Source organism: Xenopus laevis, chromosome 1L, assembly GCF_017654675.1.
Source record: "Xenopus laevis strain J_2021 chromosome 1L, Xenopus_laevis_v10.1, whole genome shotgun sequence".
NCBI lineage: Eukaryota > Metazoa > Chordata > Amphibia > Anura > Pipidae > Xenopus > Xenopus laevis.
Window position 1 is genome coordinate 209,026,439 of NC_054371.1, and position 24,716 is coordinate 209,051,154.

The 24,716-nt window shown below is 37.3% G+C and overlaps 2 protein-coding genes across 2 annotated transcripts; both read left to right on the forward strand.

The window, feature by feature from the left end:
• The first annotated feature begins 248 nt into the window (after window positions 1-248).
• On the forward strand, window positions 249-6,505 carry gzma.L (granzyme A L homeolog). Its single transcript, XM_018226876.2, has 5 exons — window positions 249-337; window positions 1,839-1,983; window positions 3,299-3,437; window positions 4,644-4,916; window positions 6,235-6,505. Exons 1-5 carry the CDS (start codon window positions 250-252, stop codon window positions 6,388-6,390), a joined length of 801 nt encoding a protein of 266 aa, XP_018082365.1. The 5' UTR covers window position 249; the 3' UTR covers window positions 6,391-6,505.
• Window positions 6,506-9,425: 2,920 nt separating this feature from the next.
• Window positions 9,426-22,406, forward strand: esm1.L (endothelial cell-specific molecule 1 L homeolog). The gene is made up of 3 exons (XM_018226887.2): window positions 9,426-9,976; window positions 18,504-18,659; window positions 21,882-22,406. Exons 1-3 carry the CDS (start codon window positions 9,676-9,678, stop codon window positions 21,980-21,982), a joined length of 558 nt encoding a protein of 185 aa, XP_018082376.1. The 5' UTR covers window positions 9,426-9,675; the 3' UTR covers window positions 21,983-22,406.
• Window positions 22,407-24,716: the final 2,310 nt, after the last annotated feature.

A 24,716-nucleotide genomic window follows, 5' to 3' on the forward strand; every position in this document is an offset into this window, starting at 1 on the left:
TAACATTTTTTTTAAAAAAAATTATTTCACATGAGTGACATAGGAACATTTGGTCAGCAAACACAGAGCTGCTAATATGTCTTTCCTTTCAAGTATATTAAAACAGAAAGACAGACAGGTCTTTCCTACCCACATTAGAAGAAGACCACAGTTTGCAGCAGAGCACGTTCTCGTGTGACTTCTGAGAAATCAAACAAACCACATTGTCTGAGTGGCTCTATATAAATACAGCAGCACCGGACTAAACCAATGCGCTGGAGCCAAACATCTCCAAGAATGGGACTTTTTGGCTTCTGCTTGCTTTCTAGCATTCTTCTTCTCATACGCATCAATGGAAGTAAGTTCTGCCCTGTTTATTTGCCCTGTACTTACAGTACAATGTACTGAATTATTTTTTAAATGTAACGCTATCCAAGGTAATTGTATACAATAGAATATCATAATTGTATTTATATTATTTTAAACATATTAAAATCAATATTGACCCCATATGAATAGCCTAACATGTTTTATGCTTCCCCAGCCTATGATAAAGTGCTAGGTAAGCATGAAATGCATAAGGCTATTCATATGGGGTCAATATCAATTTTAATAAGTTCGGATTAATAAAGACTATCTTTTAGACTTTAAGTTGTGCAGCGGATGTATTTTGTTATATTTATTACCCATTTTGGTCACTAGTGGAACTTATTTCACAAATCGATTTATTTAAATTGTGGGACTCTCTGCAGTCATTATGTGAATTATATTTTTATTTTATTTCATGCATTCAAAAAAATGGATGGTCTGCACTAGTGATCACTTACTTTCCAACGCCCTGATCTGTAGATAACAGGGATTGTGTTTAGTAAACTGGGGATATTTGTGCCGTGGGACAAGGTGGCCTTAGGTGGCACTTCACTGATAATGACAAAATCTGGCGCTTATTAAGTTTAAATAAAGAGTTTCTATTTTTTTAAAAAAAATCTGCAGACTCTTCTTTTTTAAGTGTGGGGCAGCATATCTGTGCTTTCTGAATGCTACTCAACTACTTATGTCTGCTGCAGCATATCTGCTCATCTTTACATTAACTTTTAGTATGTTATAGAATGGCTAATTCTAAGCAACTTTTTAACTGCCCTCAAGTTTTCGGATTATTTGCCTTCTTCGTCTGACACTTTCCATCTTTCAAATGGGGGTCACTGACCCCATCTAAAAAATAAATGCTTTTTAAGGTTACACATATATTGTTATTGCTCCTTTGTATCTCTCATCTTTGCATTCTGCCCTTTCCTATTCATATTCTAGACTTTTATTCAAATCAATGCATGATTGCTAGGGGAATTTTGAACCCTGGCAACCAGATTGCAAACCGGAGAGCTGCTGAATAAAAAGCTAAATAACTAAAAACCCACAAATAATAAAAAATGAAAGCCAATTGTCTCAGAATATCCCTCTCTACATCATTCTAAAAGTTAATTTAAATGTGAACAACTCGTTTAAAGGGAAATAGGTCCGAATATTCTCCTGATGCTGCACCTTCCCACTAGTCTACCAAAATCTGTATATATATATATTTATATGTATATATATATATATATATATATATATATATATATATATATATATATATATATATATATAGACAAATACAAGATTCCTCTGCACTCAACCCATTATCAATATATTTAAGACAGAGACATTTTGTGCATACTGCTACTGAAAAATGCCTTACCCTTTACACAAAACAGGGATTGTTTGTCCATATATTGCAATATATTTAAGCTGGCCAACTACGTCATAGTACGTAATAAACAAATAGCAGAGTTCTAATGTCTTATCCTTAATCTTGTGTATAGATAACTGCATGGATATTATCAATGGCAATGAGGCAGCTCCACATTCCAGACCGTACATGGCATTTATACATAGTAGCACTGGCGGCTATTGTGGAGGGACTCTCATTAAACAAAACTGGGTGCTAACTGCAGCCCACTGCATTGTGTAAGTACATCTCACAATAATCTTTCATAAGGGAGTCGTGTAATTAAACATGCAGAGTGTGCTACAGGTCTAGTCACCTATAACAACTGACCAATATGCAAGTAGCATTTACTGGTTACCTATGTAAAGCTAATATCTTATTGGTAACTAGGGGTTATCATATATAGGGGGAGTGTTAGGAACCAATAAGCCTTGGCAATTACTAGGCATTTCTTTCAAGGCAAACAGTTCATCGATTGCAAGGGGTACACTTTGAATAGTAATTCTCTGAGTTTGGGAAGATCAGATCAGGTCAACAAAAAAATAGGTATTAAGTCTTATAGCACAGGGTCAATTTACCATGACTCTGACACAATTTCTAGAGGACACCGATTCACACCCCTTAAAGGAGACCTGTCACCCCAAGAAATAATTCCAAATTATTTTCTATTGTGTTTCTTAAGCAAATTAATCTTCACTTACTCTATATACATTTTTGGAATTATACAATCACAGCAAGCAGGCAGGTGCCATTTTCTTGACACTGTTATTAAGGCAAGCTTTGCATTGCTCCAAAATGTTCTTTATGTGCCAGAATGGGGCACCTGATGCCCCTGCCCGTGCATTGACTACTACACAATTAGATGGTGAGGAGGGAGGGGGGATGTGAGAATTGCAGTGACATCTAGGAAGTGCAGAATGGAAAATTAAAGTAACTATTTGGCCCGCTTCTATGCCTGAAGGCATGGAGGTTGGACAGACAATATATGATTGACAGTTAAGGAGATTTCTAAATACCTTTATATTGGATGTGTTTATTAAAAAAAAGGATTTCATGTTAAATTTGAGAAGCACTTTTATTATACAGCTTTTTTATGTCCCCTTTCGTACTCTTTTAAGTAGCACTTGCTCCTGATACCTGCCTTAGATGGCATAAAGCTAATGCTCCTTGATTTACAAGTAAATAATGATTTCATAAATCGATGCATAAAGTACCTTTTCCTAAGCCCTTCCTAAATGTGCAGAGAACAGGGTGCACTGGTGAAAGGGAGGGGGCATCCTTTGCATGCTGAACCTGCACATGCATCTAAATTGCACCTAATGAATCACATGCTAACACCATTTACAACCTAATTTTTGCCTGCACCAGTAAATATGATGCAAGTTGCTACACACAGTAGTTAGTGGGCACGCATATCCATTGCCAACATTTCGGTTTAATATTGTGTTGTAGGCATAAAACCTTGTTTGTTGGGGCCAATTTCTTCTTTTGCATATCGCACTTGTATTAGTGAACTCATGTATGAGTACTATATGAGCACTTTCTTCTTTTCAGTAATAAATCAAATGTAACACTTGGGGCTCATAACTGGAGAAATAAAGAAAAAGAGCAGCAGACATTCAGCATTGCCAGAGCAGTTCCACACCCGTGCTTCGATAAGGATCGAAAGATCCATGACATTCAGCTTCTACAGGTAAGGCCAGTTCTCATGTGTTATGTGCCGCTTTATTTTTATATGCTTCATTATAACATTGAGCCCAAATATCAGTGTCTCCTAAGCATCATCAGGTAAAAACATAGAATTAATAGCTGTTAAAGAAGACAGAGCTCAAAAATCAAAATGAAGCAGTTTCCTTAATTCAGAGACAAGCAGTCAGTTAGTAATTCCGTCTTGTTGACAGATGGATAGTGACAAGGTCTTATTTTGGAAGACCTTGGACCCAAGTGCAAGAGCACATAGTTTAGTGCTTATTCAATAAGAATGGGATGTTGCTGCACATTGCACTGCGTTACGAACTAAAAATCTGGTGCATGTTGCAGTGTTTGCTCTTCATAAATTGGACTTTTGCATGGCACACATGTAAGGGGATGGGTATGAGGCTGGAAGTGGGGTGCCAACCCCCAAGGCAGCATTTTATTCATGGAGGGAGCACAGATCCATGACATCCACTCTAGGGTGCAAGGACCTGTTTCTACAGGTGCTGACAGCAGGGCAGGGTGCAAATTATGACAAATTTGGAGACTTTTCAACCATCCCTTAATTAAATTCTCTACATCAGAGAATCAGAAGAGACTGCACTATCCCTCAAAGGATGATTTTATTGAAAGAATACTGTAGAAAGACTTGCCGCAGTGCCGTAATTGTAATTTTCTCAAACTTGGCATGTTGTGATCACCTAAGAAATATAGATATTTGTTAGCCCCCTTATATAAGTCTATAAGAATCATAATGAAAATATAGCAATTATAATGAAAGCAATTTTGCTGGGTAACCAATAAAATTGTGAATTAGATGTCAAAATAGAGCCCTAGGCTCACAGTGTGAAACCAGCATGCAACAAAGTAGAAAATGTGAAAACGAGTTTGAATTCCTGGCCTTTTCGCCAGTAATTACAAATTTAAATACATCCGTTTTTCTGATTGTGTTCCTTTTTGCACTGCAATAAATATATTTGATATATTTGATTTTATTTCAAGGGAAACGATAACTTTTATTTACAAGTGAAACTATTAGGGCTCTCTTTGACTAACTATTTGGGCCAAGCAAATCTGTACATTGTTTAACAAGAGCTGGAAAGCAGTAATGGATGCTAATAAGAAACCAGAAATAGTTACACCTGATTTGTCTCTGTAATTGTAATCAGATTCAACACTAAGCAGAAGTATTTCTTTTTTACAGCTCAAAGGAGCAGCAAAGTCCACCAAATTTGTCTCAGTACTAAATGTGCCAACCAAAGACGAAGATGTGAAGCCTGAAAGTATTTGTAGCATTGCAGGTTGGGGAATCACCAAAGTTAATGGCAAATCATCAGATGTCCTGCGGGAAGCTAATGTCACTGTTGTAGGCAGAGACAAATGCAACAAAATCTATAAGAAGCTTAAAATTACTGAAATAACCAGCAATATGCTATGCGCAGGCCCAGCTAAAAGACGAAATGACGATACCTGTCAGGTAAGACGTTCTTAACTGCGAGAGGTCTACTTTGTTTCATATCCCATCGCTGAAAACTCTTTATACTGTACATAAATGTCACACACTAAGGGGCATCATTATAAAAATGTCAATTAAAGGGCACTGAAATACGCCAGCATGGTCACGTTAACACCATGAAACATAGGTATCTGTTATAAATGAATGTTATAGGGAAACCCTTTTGAAATAAAAAATAACAAAGTGGTATAAAGGTGGTACCTTTATTGGCTAACTAATAAATAGCTATGATTATATCAGTTGGCCAATAAAGGTATCACCTTTATACCACTTTGTTATTTTTTATTTCAAAAGGTTTTACTGGCTAACACGGTACTGCATTTTTACTTGCAATTATAAATATATATATATATATAATTTTTTTACAGGTTAAAAAAAAAGTCTGTGGTTGTGTAAAATAATGGTGTAATTTTAGGCATTTGTCTTAAAAAATGTACACACCTTTATAAATATGCCATTTAGCTCTCTGTAATGGCTGATTTTCATGATAAATGATCTGTGTCTTTCATTTGCACATAAGGACTATGATTTGGCAAATATGCACCATATAAGGGGGTATAGGGGATACATGTGGCTGATTAAAGGGAAACTATTACGAAAATGAAAATTTAATATAGATCTCATCATACTGAAATAAGAAACTTTCTAAATATAATAAATTACCGATTCTTTACTGTTTCTAAAATAATCAAGTTTATCTTCAGTCTCAGAATTTGTTTCTCTTCATTCTGTCTTCTTGCAAGAATTGGGTGTCAGGTTTTGAGCAGATCCAATATATCTTTTAGGGAGGAATCAGATGTGTTAGAGCTCACTCAAATAATGGACTCCAGCACAAACACAATCTAACAAAATAACTGACTGACACATATCCTGCAAATAGAGCGAGAGTATTTCTGGTGATTTTAGAAGAGTGAGCTCTAATACATCTTCTAGGCAAAAAAGAGCCCACCCCAAAGGCTGCATTGGATTTGTCATTCAAAATCAGTCTCCCAACTCCTGCATGAATAAAGAATGAAGACAGGAATAGGGACAGCAAAGATTAACTTGGTTATTTCAGAAACAGGACATCATTTGTAACTGATTATATTTAGAATATTTCTAATATTAATATGATTTTCATTTTGGTGATAGTTCCCCTTTAATATTGACCTGGGGAATCCTAAAGCATTTCCAGCAGTTTGACATTTTTCCCCATATATTAAAACCTTTCTAAGTATATAAAGTCAAAAGCCTTATTATTTATAGTGATCTAAAATTAATTTAACCTCTCTTTTTTTAGGGCGATTCTGGTGGACCCCTGGTTTGTGATAAAAAATTCAGTGCAATAGTTTCATTTGGATACAAGTGTGGAAATCCTAAATACCCTGGTGTTTACACACGACTGACAGCAAAGTACCTGCAGTGGATAAAGGATATCACAGGAGGGGCTGACTGATAATATATGGAAATCCAAACCAGCTCAACTTTATCATTCGCTGGATGGAATAAATTACGAAGGGGCAGATATGTTGCCATTAGCACTTGTAGAAAGCATTATTACTCTTCAGATTTAACAACTTTTCAAGCCCATGGGTTATTAGGGGTACAGTAGCAAGTTTATGAATGTTTTTTTTTCATGTATTTGAATTTATGTTTTTATAAATGTCTGTTTCCAGCATTAAGTAAAAATGAACAATTTCCTGTGATTTCAAAGGAATGTTTTAAATAAATGTACATGCACAATAAGCGTGTTTTTTTCAGCACCTATCTTTAATCATACCACTTTCAGCTTGGGTCTTTTCTCCTTTTTTTAAAGGATAAGTAAACCTTTAAAATAAGTGAATGTAAAATTAATTAGGGTGCTATTCTAGGAACTTTTGCAATGTACAGTCATTTTGTTAAATGTCAAGATATTAAAGGATACGTGTACTAACATCAATTACTTTTGCTACAACGCCACCTGCTGGTCAGTTTCTACCTATTCTGACCACTGGTCAAGGAAGTTGTCAGGAGAAAGAAAGAGGCTGCTCTGATGTTCTTCTGGTTAAGCAAAAGTTAGAAACCTTTCTCAAATCTTTCCAAAGCACATCCCTTTCATTTGAGAATTGAATACTTGCCCTTCACTACCTCTAAACTCATACCAATAGTTGCACAGCTCATGCCCTGAACATTTATCTTCCATTCAAGTTCCATAATAATGATGCTTGTTTACAATGTGCAAAGCATTAGATTGCATGTTCTTTTACAAGTGCTTAAAAACGTGGTAACCAATCAAATGCTTGCTTTCATCGTTTTACTTGCAGCAGGATCAATAATGCTAATCACTGACTGGTTACAGTCTAAGCACAAATTTGTCTGGTTACACAGGGTCCCCAGAATTAAATGACACAGTGGTCACAGTTATATTTTTAGTCTCCCCAGCATTTTGCAGTGGTACTATCAAGTCTGAATATGTCCCAGTGACCCCAGTATTTTATAACCCAGTGGACTCAGCAATCCATATTAATGGATCCAGCATTTCACTATACAGTGATCCCATTGTAGCGCTATAGTAAACTGCTTTATGAGAGGGCAGTTTACGCTACTTTCCTTTGTGGGCTGAGACCACAGATGAGCTCTCTTTCTCAGCGGTAAGCCCTCGCAGCGGGGTGGAGGCAGGGTGTAGTGTAACTGTAACTGTGTGCGATGCACAAGAAATTGGGCGCCAGTAGTTTTATTTGCTTGAACAATGAACGGAGTTTATTAACCAAAACTAGAGTTCACCATGGAGCATGGAACATAGAATAATGAGATTAATCAAGGTAACAAGGCATACTCAAGGTAACAAGGCATACTCACTGTATTAATATAGAACAACTCTCTGAAGAGTAAAGAGTACATGTAGAAAACAATGCAGCTTGTTGGAAGGTATTTCCCCAATCTTCAGGATTACCTTAAGTGGAACTCAGAAACTCATACTTCCCTGAGCTTAACACTTAGGCCCTACTATGGGGTCAGTAATACCCGGGATCTTAATCCCTCTAATATCCTCGTCGGAGCTTTGAGCTGCTCAACTACATACCCTATCTATCACTCCTATAACTATCACTTCACTATTCTCAGGCTGAGTTCCACCACCCCTAACCTCTGTGGCCTGACAGAGGAAAGGTTCAGCAGCAATGGCCTCTACCTCATGGCTTTCAAGCCCTTTTATATTATACCACAGTGCCATCTAGCATCCACTGTGAGAACTGCAGGGATGACATAAGCACAAGGTCCCCATAAGGACCCACTGAGGTGTCCATATTACTAGGGGTGTGCCTTTCTGTAATGTGTAAGGGTGTCTAAGATTTTCACATCCCTACACCATCAATATATGTCACAGTGACCACAGTATTCTATAACACAGTTGTCATGATAAATGGCTACAGCATTTCAGGATGCAATGATCCAAACCTTATATGACACACAGTAGCCCCAATACTCTCACGGCCTCTGCTTACACCTCTCTGTGTGTCCCTGGACAGAGTGGAGCGTGTTATCAAAAATTTCCCAGTCGAATTGTATGCCCCCCTCTGTCCATTGACAGGAATGACATGTGGAGATAAACCTCCAGCTCTGGAATTCAAAATCATAAGGTGGTAGGATTGAATCCCACTGCATCCTGCCCCTATCATGTGTTCATATTTACGCTATAACCGCTGATTTCTGGGTCGGACTGGGCCGGCAGGACACCGGCATAACAGAAACCCCTGTGGGCACCAGGACCTTCAGTCTGACCCTGGCTTCATTTTCCACCATTTTTTTGTGGTCCTACCCAGGGCTGCCATCAGGGGAGCACAGGGGGTACTCCTGTACCGGGCCCGAGCCTGAAGGAGGGTCCAGCTGTGCTGCGCTTTTCGAAAGAGCCGGGCCATCCTTGACAGTGCCGAAGCCATGCCGCCCTTACAAAGTCTCGAACAGCCGAAGTCCCTAATTGTCGAAAAGCCCCGAAGTCACGAAAATAGTAGAATATTTTATTGTATGGGGCCCCGTGATTTCTAATGGCGGCCCTGGGCTACGACGGGTTGCAGGACCGCATCAACTAGCCAATGCGGTCCTGGATTGTAGGAAAAATCAAACCAATCGATATCAATCAGGAGGACCCGTCGGACCCGTCGGACCTGTCGGCTTATCTACCCATGGGCAGATAAGCTGCCGAATCGGTCTAAAGGACCGTTATCGGCATTTAATGATGCCCTTTTATTTTGGCTTTCCTGCCATATTAAAACATCTTTTCATGATTAGATGAAAAAGATGTAGGGCTGCGACTGATGTGTTGTAAGTTTCTGTGTGTGTGTGTGTAAAGCCCCAGCCACTTTGATAAGAGAGATACTTATCAGTAGTTTTGTTTTCTCCCAGACATCCTTAGCTATGCGAGATAGAGAGGCTTTTTTAGTGCTCACAAAACAACTATCTAAACATAACAAATGACATCAGCTAAGGTTTTTGTGAGTTCCTGGATGGCAGCAGCCGACTGATCCAACCTCCATCCTGAATTCCACACACACACCAAAACAAGGGAGGCTGGCAGTAGCACAGGACTGGCCGATTGAGGAAGCTGACGACTGACAAGCATGTGGGAAGACAATGTATAAAGCTCCGAAATTTGAACACTGATGCTCAGCTACTACATTGGACTCATTCCTGTTCTGAACAGAAGACTGCAAGCTCAGCCCTGCACTTGGACATTAAAAAAAAGTGAATATTTTTGCAGGAAGACATGAAGTGCTGTCTCTTTGTCGCCTCTCTCCTCATTAACGTGCACCTAGGCGCAGCTCGCAGAGCGCAGTATGCAGTGGATTGCCCTGACCGATGCGACAGCTACGACTGCAGAAGCCCCACGCGTTGCAAGCGGACTGTCCTGGACGACTGTGGTTGCTGCAGAGTCTGCGCAGCTGCCGCCGGGGAGACATGTTATCGCACAGTCTCTGGGATGGATGGTGTTAAATGCGGACCTGGTCTGAGGTGCCAGTTCTTTACAGAAGAGGACGACTTTGGAGATGAGTTTGGTATCTGCAGAGGTAAAATAAGCCTTTATTTTAAAGGGAAAATCAACCCCAAAATAAAAAAATGTGCTAATAAAAAAAATATAATTCTAAGCAACTTTCCTATATACATTTAATAAAAATTTTCAGTGCTTTTAAAGTTATCAGTAAAAACAATTGCTATTGGTAGCAGCATTTGCTTAACTCCTGGTTGTTACTTTTTAAACAATGTTGCAAAAGTCTTGGTTCCCCAGCAAAGACAGGTCTGTTAATGAGCTGCCTTGTCTTACGTAGTATCAATAGCCTTAGACATCAGGGCAGAGAATAGAAAGGGACAGACAAACACTGCTTTCAATAGCAATATATAAATATACAAATAAATTAAAAACCATAAGTAATTTGTAATTGCAAAGTTGCTTAGAATTATGTTTTCTTTTATCATCAGTCAAAAAAAATAAAAATAAAATTGCGGTTGACAATGTAATAATAATAATAATAATAATAATAATAATAATAATAATAATAATAACAAGATCATTTAATAATAATATTTATTTTAATAATGGCATTTCTGCTTGTTGCAGATTTAGTATAGACACTGTGACAAATGGTTTTGTCTATACTTCCCTAAATGATACAGAATTTCAGCATGACTTGATGGCTCCTTTAGGTTCTTTTGTTCTTTCCAGACCCTGGCAGGTTTATAAAACATCATAACTGTACAGAAGGATCAGGTTTCCCTACTGTAACTGCACAGTGGTAATAATATTGTGTTTTAATTGTTATATAACAAATATTAGATTGTTTTCACTTTGCAGTGGGAGCACTTTTAGCCAGGGATCACTGGTGGTTCAGGTTTAAATATATTTAAAATAGTAAAAATATTTTGTGTGTAACTTATGCAGTTGTGTTCAGTTGTATGCACAAAATCATTATAATTAACCTCTGAATGAAAAGCAAATGTCTTTTAAAATGAAATGTTTTTTTATAAAAAAACCCATCATGTAAGAAGCAGGTACCAGCTATAGGGAGCAGACCCTGCCACTCCAACAATATACCCTATTGGTCAACTAAGAATAAAATAATATCAGAATTCGTTATTTTAGCCGTAGGTAGCAAAAGTAAAGGATTGCGGGTATAGTATGACACAATGACAACAGTAGGAAAAGTTGGTTATATTAACAGATTATATCACTACTGACCAACCTGCAGTTTATTTGTTGGCACTGAAGTACAACTAATATCACCTACTAAGAGATAACGGCTGTCAGGATTTAATCATCAACAATTGAAGTGTCATAGACTAGCCATTTTTATAGGAAACCAGAGGTCCCTATCCCCACTAAAGACTGTCCTGATTATACAGACCAAGTTTTTGTCCAAAAAGAGCCTTACCACCTGAATTTATCTTTTACTCACCCTACGCAATGATGTTTCTGCTAATTAACACTATAGTGTTAATAAAATTAAAGCCAAGAACAGATGATAGAACTTCCAGAATGAACTGGCATGTAAGATTGTTAGCCTTTAAGCCCAAATGCACCACAATAAAGGCAGCCAAATGCTTTTAACTTTTTTAAAAAGTATTACTTTGCATGAGTATAGACCATTAGCATCTATATAACATCACCAGTAGCATATTGATGCAGGTGAAAAAGTGACCTCAAGTCAGGATATGATATTTGTTTGTTTTGCTAGGTCAACATCGTTCTTTAATTTGTTTCATCATCATCATTTTGTTCAGGCAGGTCATAGACTGTTTATTTGTTGAGAAAAAATAACTATACTTACATATATTAGATATGCTTGGTATGTACAGGTTATCCAGGATTTCCTATTTGGTCTCAGGGAGAGGCAGTATGGCAGCTCCTATGCACATCTCTTTCTCTCTCTCTCTCTCTCTCTCTCTCTCTCTCTCTCTCTCTCTCTCTCTCTCTCTCTCTCTCTCTCTCTCTCTCTCTATATATATACCTATTTCTCTCTCTCTATCTCTATTTATCTCTATCCATCTATCTATCATCTATTATCTATCTATCTATCTATCTATTTATTTATTTCTATCTATCTATCTATCTATCTATCTATCTATCTATCTATCTATCTATCTATCTATCTATATCCCTCTATTTCTCTCTCTCTATATCTATCTATTTCTCTATCATCTATCTATCCATCTCATCTATCTATCTATCTATCTATCTATCTATCTATCTATCTATCTATCTATCTATCTATCTATCTATCTATCTATCTATCTATCTATCTATCTATCTATCTATCCATCTCATCTATCTATCTATCTATCTATCTATCCACTAATAAACAAAACTTACATGCCACATATTTTTATAAAAGAGTGTTAAGGCTTGCCAAAGCTGAAATGGAAATTGATGTGGTAATAGTTCCAAGAATAATCATGATTAATAACCTATTAATAAACTGATTTCACTTAATTAATCAAACATACAAGCATAAAATGTGCCTGTTGATATTGTAAGACAATTTGTGATTAGTTTGCATGGTGTGTGTTTCTTTATGTGAGTTTCATTCTATTTCTTTCCTGCCTGCAATTCTAATTGCTAACAGGTTGCTTGAGCCACTGACACCAGTAATAAGACTAAATTCTAATATTGACTTTACCAAATCCGAATCCCAAATCCTTTCTGAAAGATTTGGGTGAATACAAACCAAATCTGAACCCTCATTTACATATGTAAATTAGGGGAAAGAGAATTGCATGTGCAGTGCACGGTTAAAACATTTTTTACTTTGACGAACAGAAATGTCATTCTTTTGGATTCGATTTGGGCGAGCCCTGCTGAAAAAGGACTATTCTTGGCCAGATCCCGAACCGGAACCTGGATTTGGTGCATCCCTAGTAATTTTCCAGTCTCTCATTCATACCAATGTCTTGTTGCTGGGGTAGGTCAAACAGCAACCAGATGATTTAAATTCCAATCTAGAAAGCTGCAGAACAAACAGTTATGTTTTTATAAAATTCAAAGAAAATTAATGAAGACCAATTGCATATCATCATTAGAAGACCACTACACCAATACCACATAGCTAATACCATCTACATCATATTAAATGCTTATTTTAAAATAAAATGCACCTTAAAAATAGATCAGTATTTCCTAACAAGGAATGGTACGAATCTCACCTAAAAACTAGTGAGATGTCAAGATTTAAAATATTTTTGTTGCCACAATCCTTGATGAACCTGCTTCTATAGGTTTACTGAATATTTATCAACACACAGATAAGAAATATTGTGTTTCATTTGACCCTTAAAGAGCAAACACGTCATATAACCTGTGGCAGCAAGCTCTGTCATGCTAAATGCTTGGAGTGGGTTTAAACTGTTTTCCCATCTGTAACAGAGTCAAGAATGAGCACCTGTTTCATATCTGTTTAATAAATAGGGATTACATTTGATCAAAGGTCAGTAGCTGGACGTGTAGTCATTTCTTTATCGTTGCCAAGGGAAAAGAGGATTACCAATAGCGGTCTCAGCCAACCAATCCAGACAGAGCTCTCATAAAACTGGAGTTGGAGAATACAAACAAAAGCAATTTTTTTCCCTTGTTCCCTCAACTCCCTCAAAGGGGGATTTTCTGTGATTCAGCCAATCACTGGGACTGAAGCATGTCTCTTGGCCCTATTACTGCACAAATAGTTGGAATCATCTGAGGAGTCATAATTGAATGAATTCTCTAGTTAATTTTGGCTACATATGATATGTATACTCTAGGCTAATGTGCAACAGGGCCCTTGCAGGGATTATTTAAATCCATCCTATGGCCATACAGATTTTTTTTGAACTACAACTCTATGTACCCTTTCTGCATTTTGCTGTCAGTGAGTGCTGGATATTGAACCTCACAGATTTGGCAGAAGAGACATGTACAGTCATACTGTTGTCCTACTCTTACAGCCTTGTCCTTTATACCTGCTATCTTTCACTCTTCCTACATAAAATACTGCTCTGTGGGACCCATTTTCTGTAGGGCACAGGGCACTCACCCCTATTTGCAAATGCTAATTACATTACATGTAATTCCAATTACATTACATTATATTGAAATTAGACATTATTGCAGCAACAAAATCTTGCCTTATAGGTCCTTCCAAGCTACCACACGTTCTGCTGGCCCATGTCCACCCATGCTGATTTGTTGCACTTTGTTGTACTAAAATGCTTGGGACCTAGAGTTTTCCAAATAAGGGGTCTTACCTTAATTTGGATCTCCATACCTTAATTCAGGATTCGGCCAGGATTCAGCCGTTTTCAGCAGGATTCTTATTCGGCCGAATTCTTCTGCCCAGCAGAACGGAATCCGGATCCTAATTTGCATATGCAAATTAGGGGCGCGGAGTTAGTTTTTGTCAAATAACAAGGAAGTAAAAAATGTTTTCCCCTTCCCACCCCTAATTTGCATATGCAAATTAGGATTTGGTTCGGTATTCGGCTGAATCTTTCACGAAGGATTTGGGGGTTCAGCCGAATCCAAAATAATCGATTCGTTGCATCCCTACTTTTAATCTAGAAAAACACTATGCAGATTATGGGACCTGTTGCCGAAACTGCTAGTCAGCAGAAAAACTCCTGGTGGGCCCAGGTGTCAGTGGGCCCTTGTGCTGCTAAACATTTGGCCTTTTTCATGGCCATTCCCTGTTTCTATGAGAACGAAGTGGCTAAACAGATGGAATAATAGATCATAATATGCATAGAAAAGAGACAAAGAGAATAGAGGTTGAGTGAGCAGAGGAAGAATAAAAGTACTATGAGTGGGCCCCTGGTCTAAATTGTCTTGGCGGGCCCCTGGTCTAAGGTTTTTGGATGGACCTCTGGTGTCCCAGTCCAACACTGCTGCTAGTAACATGGGGTTTTCCGGATAGGGGGTCTTTCTGTAATTTGGATCACCATGCTTCAAATCTACTAAATAAATATATAACCCGATAGGCTGGTTTTGCTTCCAGGATTAATTATATCTTAGTTTGGATCAAGTAAAAAGTACTGTTTTATTATTACAGAGAAATAGGAAATCATAATTAAAAATATCAATTTCTTATGGGAGATGGCCTTCCTGTAATTTGAAACTTTCTGGATAAGGGGTTTCTGGATAAGGGTTCCCATACCTGTACCATTTATTGAGCCATGGAAAGAATAATTTCTGATATAGTTTGTGCAAGTAGAGTTTGAGACCTTTACGAGGTGGCCTGATGACATTTTGAGGACAGAAAGGCAGATTTCCCCTTTAGAGCCAAACCAGAGACGTCTTTAGATTAGGGTTTTGACTTCATCTTAATCAACCAGAAATATAGAAAAATTGAGTTGAAAGAGTTGACCAACGTGTCTTTTTCACTCTCAATTACTGTTATACCCCCTCCCCATATATATTTGTATCAGCAATCAGTTCATGTGAAATCTCAGAGGAGGAGGGTAAAGAAATAGAACAGTTTGCTGTTTATTAATGTGTGCAGTTACTTGTCCTTCTAATTTACAAGCTGATATATTTTGTAGGTATCACACTATTAAAATCCACACGGATCCCCGGGGGAGCCGTACTTTTAACTGAAATAAACCTTTCTTCCAAAGCAGATGTTGAAGTGGATTTATTTATTTGGCACTTGTCTTGCAATCCAAAGTAACTTTATTTAGTGAAGCATTAGAGGCAGAAATGTCTTTCAATTACAATGAGCGTCTCAGACAAAATGGAACCAGAAACAGTTTTGTAACGTGTGATTGATGATACGCGTTTCGCTTCCTTTGGCCTTTATACAATATTTTATTCATTTTTTGGCACTCAATTTGTTCTGGCATTTTTGAAACCATGACATAACTCTCTCTATATTACTTGGATCTGAGTTCCACATGTTTTACAGTTGAAGACCAGGATGAGTTTCAAGTTATCCGTTCTCCATGAAACTCCCCCAAAGTTCCAAATATCTGTGAGGATTAGCCCTTGCTCTGTTTTAGGGTCTTTAGGTCAGAAACATTATGGCTTCCATAAATCTTTTACTAAGAGAAATCTCTCCCAGGTCAATGCTAATTAATGATGCTTATTTTGGAAGTGTGAGGAATAGTAAGGCATTTAAAAGACTTTTCAAGACTTAACACTTCGGGGGTTATTTCTCAAAGTCCGATTTTATCTCAACATTTTCTGCTACAAACTCTGATCAAATCTGCTCTGGTTTTTTATGCTTATTTATTATTACATTTTCCAGAAAATTTGCTTTGCGGGAAAAAAAAATCAGATTTTCACCATTTTGGGTTTTTTCACTGAAAACTCTGATTTCTTATGCTTTTTAGCCCGAAAACTCAGAAGATTTTGGGGTATTGCACAAAACCCAGCGCACCGCCAAAAATCATTGGGACTTCTCCCATTGACTTATATGCAACCTCGACAGGTCTGAGATGCCGGATTTTCCGATTCAGACTTTTCCATCCTCTGGGTTTAATGAATTCCGAAAATTTGTGATTTTTTAAAAGTCAGATTTTATAAAAAAATAAAAATTACATAAGTTTAATAAATAACCCCCTATGAGTGGAGAACCTGGTCAGTTCAATTTTCTTTCAGTTCTAAAAATCTCTTCGTTTTGGAATGTTCATTAATTTATAATGGGAAATTTTGGCTTCCTACATAGCAAAGAAAATAGGAACCTTACATCTTCACATATTTGAAAAGAAAAAAAAATATTTATTCAAAGACTTTATTAGATTTATTAAAAAGCTAAAAAGATGCTTTAAACTAAAGTAATATAATATAATCTTTATAGGGTTACAGCTTAAATGTTTTCGAATTCCTGAATCAATCCTTAAAACATATTTACATAAATCTCTCGTAGATTAGGGTTCTTGCAGGGCTTCATTACTATGGCCATTAAGCTGTTTTTGAACAAAACCTCCTACAGACCTTTGCTGCCAGTAAGTGCTACATGTTGAACAGCAACTGAAGGTAGTAGAGATATGTACAGGTATGGGATCTGTTATCTGGAATCCTGGAATTACGGGATAGCTAGCTTCCATAGACTCCATTTAAATCAAAATCTAAATTAGATTTTTTAAATGTTTTCCTTTTTTCTCTAGAAATACTGCACACTATACAGGTATGGGATCCATTATCCGGAAATCCGTTATCCAGAAAGTTCTGAATTACTGAAAGGCTGTCTCCCATATATAGACTCCATTATAATCTAATATACAAAATTTTTTAAAATGATTTCCTTTTTCTCTGTAATTATAAAACAGTAGCTTGTACTTGATCCCAACTAAGATATATTAATCCTTTTTGAAGGCAAAACAATCCTATTGGGTTTATTTCAAGGCACATTTATCAATGGTTGAATTTCGAAATATTTAAAACTCACCCAAACTCGCATAAATTTGAAATTCAACTTACCGAAATGTATTAATAAAATCTGATTTTTTTAACTTAATTTTAATGACTCGAAATTAGATCAAACCCTAATCGAGTTTTTTCTCCGAAAAAAACTTGAATGTCAGGAAGGCTGCAAACATCTCCAAATTGATCCCTGGAACTCTCCCATTGACTTAAACAGTAATTCAACAGGTTTTAGGTAGCAAATAGTCGAATTCAAATTCTAAAGGGCCAAAGTACGATAAATCTCGAAAATTCAAATTATTAAAAAAACTTGAATCTAATATGGATAACTGCCTATTCCAATTTGACAGTTTTGACCATAGAAATTAAGTTGAAAATTCCAACTCGACCCTTAATAAATCTGCCCCTTTGACTTAAACAGTAATTCGCAGGTTTTAGGTAGCGAATAGTCTAATTCAAATTCTTAAAGGGCCAGAGTATGATAAATCTCGGAAATTTGAATTTTTAAAAAATCAAATTTGGATGACTCCCTAGTTTTGACCATAAAAAAATTAGAAAATTCGAATTCGACCCTTAATAAATCAAACAAGATTTTTTACCCTGCTCGATCGACATCTTGACTTGACTTTTGGCCAGTTATCAATCGAGGATGCCCGTCAGATAGCCCCATACACGGGCCAATAAGCTGCTGACTCGGTCTGTGGGCAGCTTTTATTGGCCCCTGTATGGGGGCCTTAAAGGAGAAGGAAAGGCTTGGTGTACTTCGGGGTGCCAAATGTTAGGCACCCCAAGTGATTGTATCGACTTACCTGAAACCCTGGGCTGGTGCTCCTATCAGCAGAAAACTGCACTGGTCCGGGGTTATAACAGTGAACACCACGGAGAGATCCTCTTCTGGCTTCTTCTTTCTTCGAGCGCCTGCGTATGCACAGTAGAACGAAAATCTGAACTTTAACTAAAAAGTAGGCTATTTCATTCAACTGCCCATTCGTTTGCCCCGGGAAATTTGAAGAAAGAAGAAGACGGAAGTGGATGGCTCCATGGTGCTCACTGGTATAACCCCGGGCCGGTGCAGTTTTCTGCATTTCACCGGGTTTCAGGTAAGTCAATACAATCACTTGGGGGTGCCTAACATTTGGCAACAAGAGTATGCCCTTTACACTGGTGCAGAACAATATTCTGCCACTTTATATTTGTCTTTCTTCTTTTTCTAGATTGTCCCTATGGAACTTATGGAATGGAGTGCAGACGAACTTGTAACTGCCAGTCTGGAATATGTGACCGGGTGACTGGAAAATGCTTGAAATTCCCATTTTTCCAGTTAACTGGAGGCAAAACAGCAAACAAACGGAAAGGTGTGTCCAGTTCTGGTAAGCGTTTTTCAAACCAATATTACGTTTTTATATATGTATAAACAAGACAAACTGAATTATGTTTTATTGTTTTCTTTTTTGTCATAAAGGGAGACAAAGCGGTGAACTTGAAATCATGAATGTTCAATTATCAGCTTCACAGCTAGAGTTAATCTATTGCTTACTGGACAGCTAGACACATTAGAAAAATTACCTATTGCAATAATAGTAATATAATACACTAGAGCCATGAATATCCTGTAAGTTATATCCTTATAAACGGTGCTTAGTGATGTCATCGGCTACAATCAGAGCTTAGTGATGTCATTTCTGTCACATGACTCATTGAATCTTGTGTATTACATTAAATAAAGTACCTCCTGTTTCACAACATGAGGATATTAGTAGTCACCTCGGAGTTCCATGACCTGTATAAAAATGGCCTTGGTTGGCCTTGTCCCTTTATACAACACCTCGCTAACTTATAATATCCTTATATTTTACAAGAGGGGGTACTTTATTTATTATTATTTGTATACATTATTATGTGCATATATTCTTATTCTTATTTGTATTCATATTTCACCTAGAAAGTATTATCTAAAGGGGTTGATCACCTTTATATTCACTTTTAGTATGTTATAGAAGACGATCTGCAATTGTTTTTTATTTTTTATTATTTGTGTTTTTTGAGTTAATTAGCTTGTTATTCAGCAGCTCTCCAGTTTGCAGTTTCAGCAATCTGGTTGCAAGGGTACAAATTACCCTAGCAACCATGCATTGATTTGAATGAGAAAGTGGAATATAAATAGGAGAGGGCCTGAATAGAAAGATGAGTAATAAAACAATAACAGTAAATGAGTAGCCTTACAGAGATTTGATCTTTTAGATGAGGTCAGTGACCCCATTTGAAAGTAGAAAAAGGCAAATAATGAAAACTATAAAAAAGAATACATGAAGACCAACTGAAAAGTTGCTTAGAATTGGCCATTCTATAATAAACTAAAAGTTAAAGTAAAGGTGAACTCCTTTAAGGTTGCCCGCATTCTAAAATATTTTAAATATTTTAATACTATATAGACATATTAAAGCACTTAACTAATCTTATATGATTTCATTTTCTTTCATTTAACCTGGCCAGCTGGCAGCCAATTGCAGATATTCAAAGCGCCCATTGTCTTTCTCTAGTGATAAAGGATCTTGACTAAGGGCAGGGGCACACGGGCAAATTTGGGGAGATTTCGCCTCTTCTTCGGAGTGACAATCTCCCCGAACTGCCTTCCCCCTGCCTTCCGCCTGCTAAAATGAGAAATCGTCTGCGGCAATGCACTTGCAGGGCTTCGATTTCGGAAGTCGCCCAAAGTTTCCCCGTGAGACGACTTCGGAAATCAAAGCCCTGCCAGTGCCATTGCACTGGCGTTTTCTCATTATCGCAGGCGGAAGGCAGTTCGGGGAGATTGTCGCCCCGAAGATGAAGCGATTAGTCGGCAAGCGACTAAATCTCCCCAAATTTGCCCGTGTGCCGCTGCCCTAAAGGTGGCCGTAGACGTTAAGATGAGGTTAGTGGACACCAAACGATTGCGTATCTAAAGATTTCTAAGAAAATCAACCTTAGAAAATTTTCATTGGTCAAAGTGAATTTTGTCCATTTTCCAATTGTTTGCAGGACCAAGCAGGCTGCTATCCACAGTTTCCTAGCTTGAACTAGACGATATCGCTTGAAATGGTCATTTTTGTTGATGGACAAATCATACATTTAAACATCTATAGCCACCTTATTGGGGAGGTTCACCTTCATGTAAACTTTTACTATGTTATAGAATGGCCAGTTCTAAGCAACTTTTCAACTCGTCTCCATTGTTTATTTTTTATCCACTTTTAATTATTTCCCTTCTTCTTCTGACTCTTTCCAGTTTTTAAATGGGGGTCACTGACCCCATCCAAAATCAAATGCTCTGTAAGGCTACTAATCATTATTATTGCTACATTATATTACTGATCTCTCTTTTCAGGCCTCTCCTATTCATATTCCAGTCTTTTATCCAAATCAGTGCATGGTTGTAAGGGTAACCTGGACCCTAGCAACCAGATTGCTGAAAATGCAATCTCCTAAAGTGGAGAGCTGCTGAATGAAAAGCTAAATAACTCAAAACTACAAATAATAAAAAATGAAAACCAATTGCAAATTGTCACAGAATATCACTTACTACATCATACTAATGGGCAGATTTATCAAGGGTTGGATTGAAAAATCAAATTTTAAATTCGAATTTCAAGCTAATTTAAGGGGCAGATTTATCAAGGGTCGAAGTGAATTCGAGGGAATTTTCGAAGTAAAAAAATTCGAAATTCAAAGTAATTTTTTGGATACTTCGACCACCGAATAGGATACTACGACTTCGACTTCGAATTCGATTTGAATAAAAATAGTTTGAATATTCGACCATTCGATAATCAAAGTCTCTTTAAAAAAACTTTGACTTCAATACTTCGCTAAATTAAACCTGCCGAAGTGCTATGTTAGCCTATGGAGACCTTCTAGAGCAGTTTTCTAAGTTTTTTGAAGGATTTAATCGTTCGATTTTACTTCGACTGCAAAACGGTCAAATTCTGTGAAAAAAACTTTGACTTCGATATTCGAAGTCAAAGTAAAGCCATTCGATGGTCGAATTTCGAAGTATTTATCACTTTGAACTTCGACCCTTGATAAATCTGCCCCTTACTGTACTTTGATTGAAAAAATAAAAAAATTTGAATATCATGTTTTAAAGATTTGACTTTGACTATTCTAAAACCTGCCAAATTGGTGTTTTAGCCTATGGGGGACCTCCTATTTGGAGTCATTTGGTGGACTTTTTTTTAAAAAAAATACTTTGAATCGAATTAAATCGAATATGATCTGAATTCGATTCGAACTATCGAATGCAGCCTATTTACTCGAAGTTAAAAAATTTGATTTTTTTGTAATAAATTTGGTTGGTCTTTTTTTATTAGAATTTCCGAGTTGATGGGAGTTTTAAAAAACTCCCATCACCTCTAATTTCGACCCTTGCTAAATCTGCCCCTAAATGTTAACTTAAAGGTGAACAACCCCCTTAAGACACTGTAGGAAGGGCTACGAGAGCAATTGGAAACAACTGTTGTAACCCTGATACTTTTATTTGTTGACTCCACTGAATTTCCCAATTCAGCAATTCCTCGTTGAAAACGATTCTTTTTGCTTTTCCCGTTTCTGTGTAGATCCTGACATGCCATCAGGAGATGGCCACAGTGACAGAGAAGAGAACTTAAAAGACAAAAATGGCCGCTCCTCAGGAATAAAATGGTTAAATCCCCGCTGACGCTAAAATGATAGAAAAAAAACAGTGGACTTTAAAGAGAAATCTGACGTCATTAATTGCTAAACCGTTTAGCAGAGAGATCCAAGTAGTGGAACTGCTGAGTGTCTCTGAGAATGTCAACTTCATGCATCACTTTATACATTTAACAGTGAATTGTTCACGTTGCACATTGTTTTTTCTGCAAAGCAAATTCTATTTGGTTGAAACTTTTTTAATGTATAATAATATAAAATTTATTTTGAACAATTTTAAACTGAATGGCAATCATTTGTATTTAAAAAAAAATACCTTATAAATGTTTAATGTTATATTAAATATTATTAATGATTCAGGGGTTGGGCCGAATCCAAAATAGTGGATTCGGTGCATCCCTAGTTTTTATACAAACATTTAAATTGTTTACATAAACATGTTTATTACAGTACTATTTTTTATCACTATTATATTTGATAAATTACTTTTTCTCTTCACTTACAGAAACATTTTGAAATGCTGTTATGCCATTCTCAAGGCTCATTATTCTGGAATAGCCTTTCATTTTAAAGGGGGTGGTTCACTTTTAGTATGTTATAGAATGGCTAATTCTAAGCAAATTTTCAATTGGTCTTCATTATTTATTTTTTTATATTATTTTAATTATTTGCCCTTTTCTGCTGACTCTTTCCTGCTTTCAAATGGTGGTCACTGACCCCATCTAAAAAACAAATACAGGTATGGGATTAATTTTCCGAAAACCTGTTATCCATAAAGTTCCGAATTATGGACTCCATTTTATCCAAATAATCCAATTTTTTAAAAATGATTTCCTTTTTCTCTGTAATAATAAACCAGTAGCTTGTACTTGATCCCAACTAAGATATAATGAATCCTTTGGAAACAAACCAGTGCAATTGGGTTTCTTTCATATTTACATGGTTTTCTAGTAGACTTAAGGTATGAAGATCCAAATTACACAAAGATCCATTATCCTGAAAGCCCCTGGTCCCGAGCATTCTGGATAACAGGTCCCATACATGTACTCTGTAAAACTATCCGTTTATAATTATTGCTACCTTTTTATTACTCCTCTTTCTGTTCAGGTCCTCTCCTATTCATATTCCAGTCTTTTATTCAATAATTTGATCTCTACAAACCAGAATGTTGAAATTGTAAACTGCAGAACTGCTGAATAAAAAGATAAATAACTCAAAAACCACAAAAAATAAAAAAAATTAAAGCCAATTGTAAATTGTCTCAGAATATCACTCTCCACATCATACTAAAAGTTAGCTGAAAGGTGATCAACCCTTTTAAAAAAAACAAATCACCATTTCTGGGTGGTATCATAGATCAAACTCCTTAATCAGACACTTAAAACAAACCTCACAACTGTCCCGTTTTCAGAGGGACAGTCTCTTTTTTGACAGCTCAATCCACAGTCCCTTGTTTGTACTGGAAAGTCCTGATTTTCTCTGCACTTAACAGGCAGAAAAAGAAACAATGTTTCTAACGTATTTGGCTTTTGGCAGAGAGCCCAGAACAGCCACAGCAGCAGATAAGATACCTTTGTAACAATTTTGAGATAAGCAAATGAGTAAGATAAGATAACAGGTCCCTTGGGAGAAGTTAGACTCACAGCTTAAAGGGCAATTCACCTTCATTAGCAAAACTGTAATAACTGGAAACAACCACAGAATATGTTCAAATTTTTATTACCTGCCAAATTTTGTAAAATTAACATGGTAATTAGGGGGTGTGGCCACACAAATGGGCATGGTCAAAAATATTTTGTTGGGAGGTATACCTAAAGGAGCATGTTCCCCTCCCAAAAAAAGACAGGAACCCTAAAGACGTGGGCTTCAAAATTGCCCTGAGTGGAAATCTCTAGATTCTGGCAAATGCCAGATGGGCTGCTATAAGATGCCATAGACAGTCACTATTTATTGGGCTGGTGGGGGGCTGTTTGGGCCCCTGTGTAATTGAAATGCTAGGGCCTATTTAGAATCCCAGTCCAAGCCTGGTTGTTGGACCTTTAGGGTCTGGCCACAAGGGCAGATCCGGGGAGATAATAGTCGCCAGGCGACAAATCTCCTCTTCTTCGCAGCGACAAATCTCTCTTCACAGTGACTAATCTGCCCGATCTGCCTTCCCCTGCCTTCAGCTGGCTAAAATGTAAATCGCCTGGGGGCAGGCACACGGAACGATTCATTTTCCGATGTCGCCAGTAATTGCCTCACAAGGAAACTTCGGGCAACTTCAGAAAATGAAGTGTTTCGTGTGCCTTTTAGCCAGCGCAAGGCAGGGGAAGGCAGATCGGGGAGATTAGTCGCCGCGAAGAAGAGGAGATTTGTCGTCTGTTGACTAATCTCCCTGAATCTGCCAGACCCTTAAATAATGCTGTCCTAGGAAACTGGGTCCTGGGAATAATAAAGCAGTTTTCTTTGATTGTGAAGTGTTTACTGAGGAAGTGGATAGTTGTGGTGGATAGTGGTGTTACCCACTAACTCAAACCACTTCCCAGTCAACGAAAACCATCAGAGTTTTTTCCTTCAGTTATGCTTCTATTTGACCCTTTGCCGACTTTCACTGTACTATTCACTTGCTGGGATCCTCTTAGCAATGTCTATCTTAAACCCCCTCACAAACCCCAGGATTGGCTTCTATTCTTTAAAATAAGGGCCATGTAAGTGTGTAATTCTGAGTGCTGGGGACCTATGGTAAAACCCCCCTACTCAGTTGAAAAGAAACCTTGGAA

Bases quoted from the DNA above. Each gene is read 5' to 3' on its own strand.
- gzma.L (XM_018226876.2), top strand. From the start codon at position 250: ATGCGCTGGAGCCAAACATCTCCAAGAATGGGACTTTTTGGCTTCTGC. The intron at 1,984-3,298 runs GTAAGTACATCT...TCTTCTTTTCAG, and splicing joins ACTGCAGCCCACTGCATTGT to TAATAAATCAAATGTAACAC. The intron at 4,917-6,234 runs GTAAGACGTTCT...CTCTTTTTTTAG, and splicing joins GAAATGACGATACCTGTCAG to GGCGATTCTGGTGGACCCCT.
- esm1.L (XM_018226887.2), top strand. From the start codon at position 9,676: ATGAAGTGCTGTCTCTTTGTCGCCTCTCTCCTCATTAACGTGCACCTA. The intron at 9,977-18,503 runs GTAAAATAAGCC...TTCTTTTTCTAG, and splicing joins TGAGTTTGGTATCTGCAGAG to ATTGTCCCTATGGAACTTAT. The intron at 18,660-21,881 runs GTAAGCGTTTTT...GTTTCTGTGTAG, and splicing joins GAAAGGTGTGTCCAGTTCTG to ATCCTGACATGCCATCAGGA.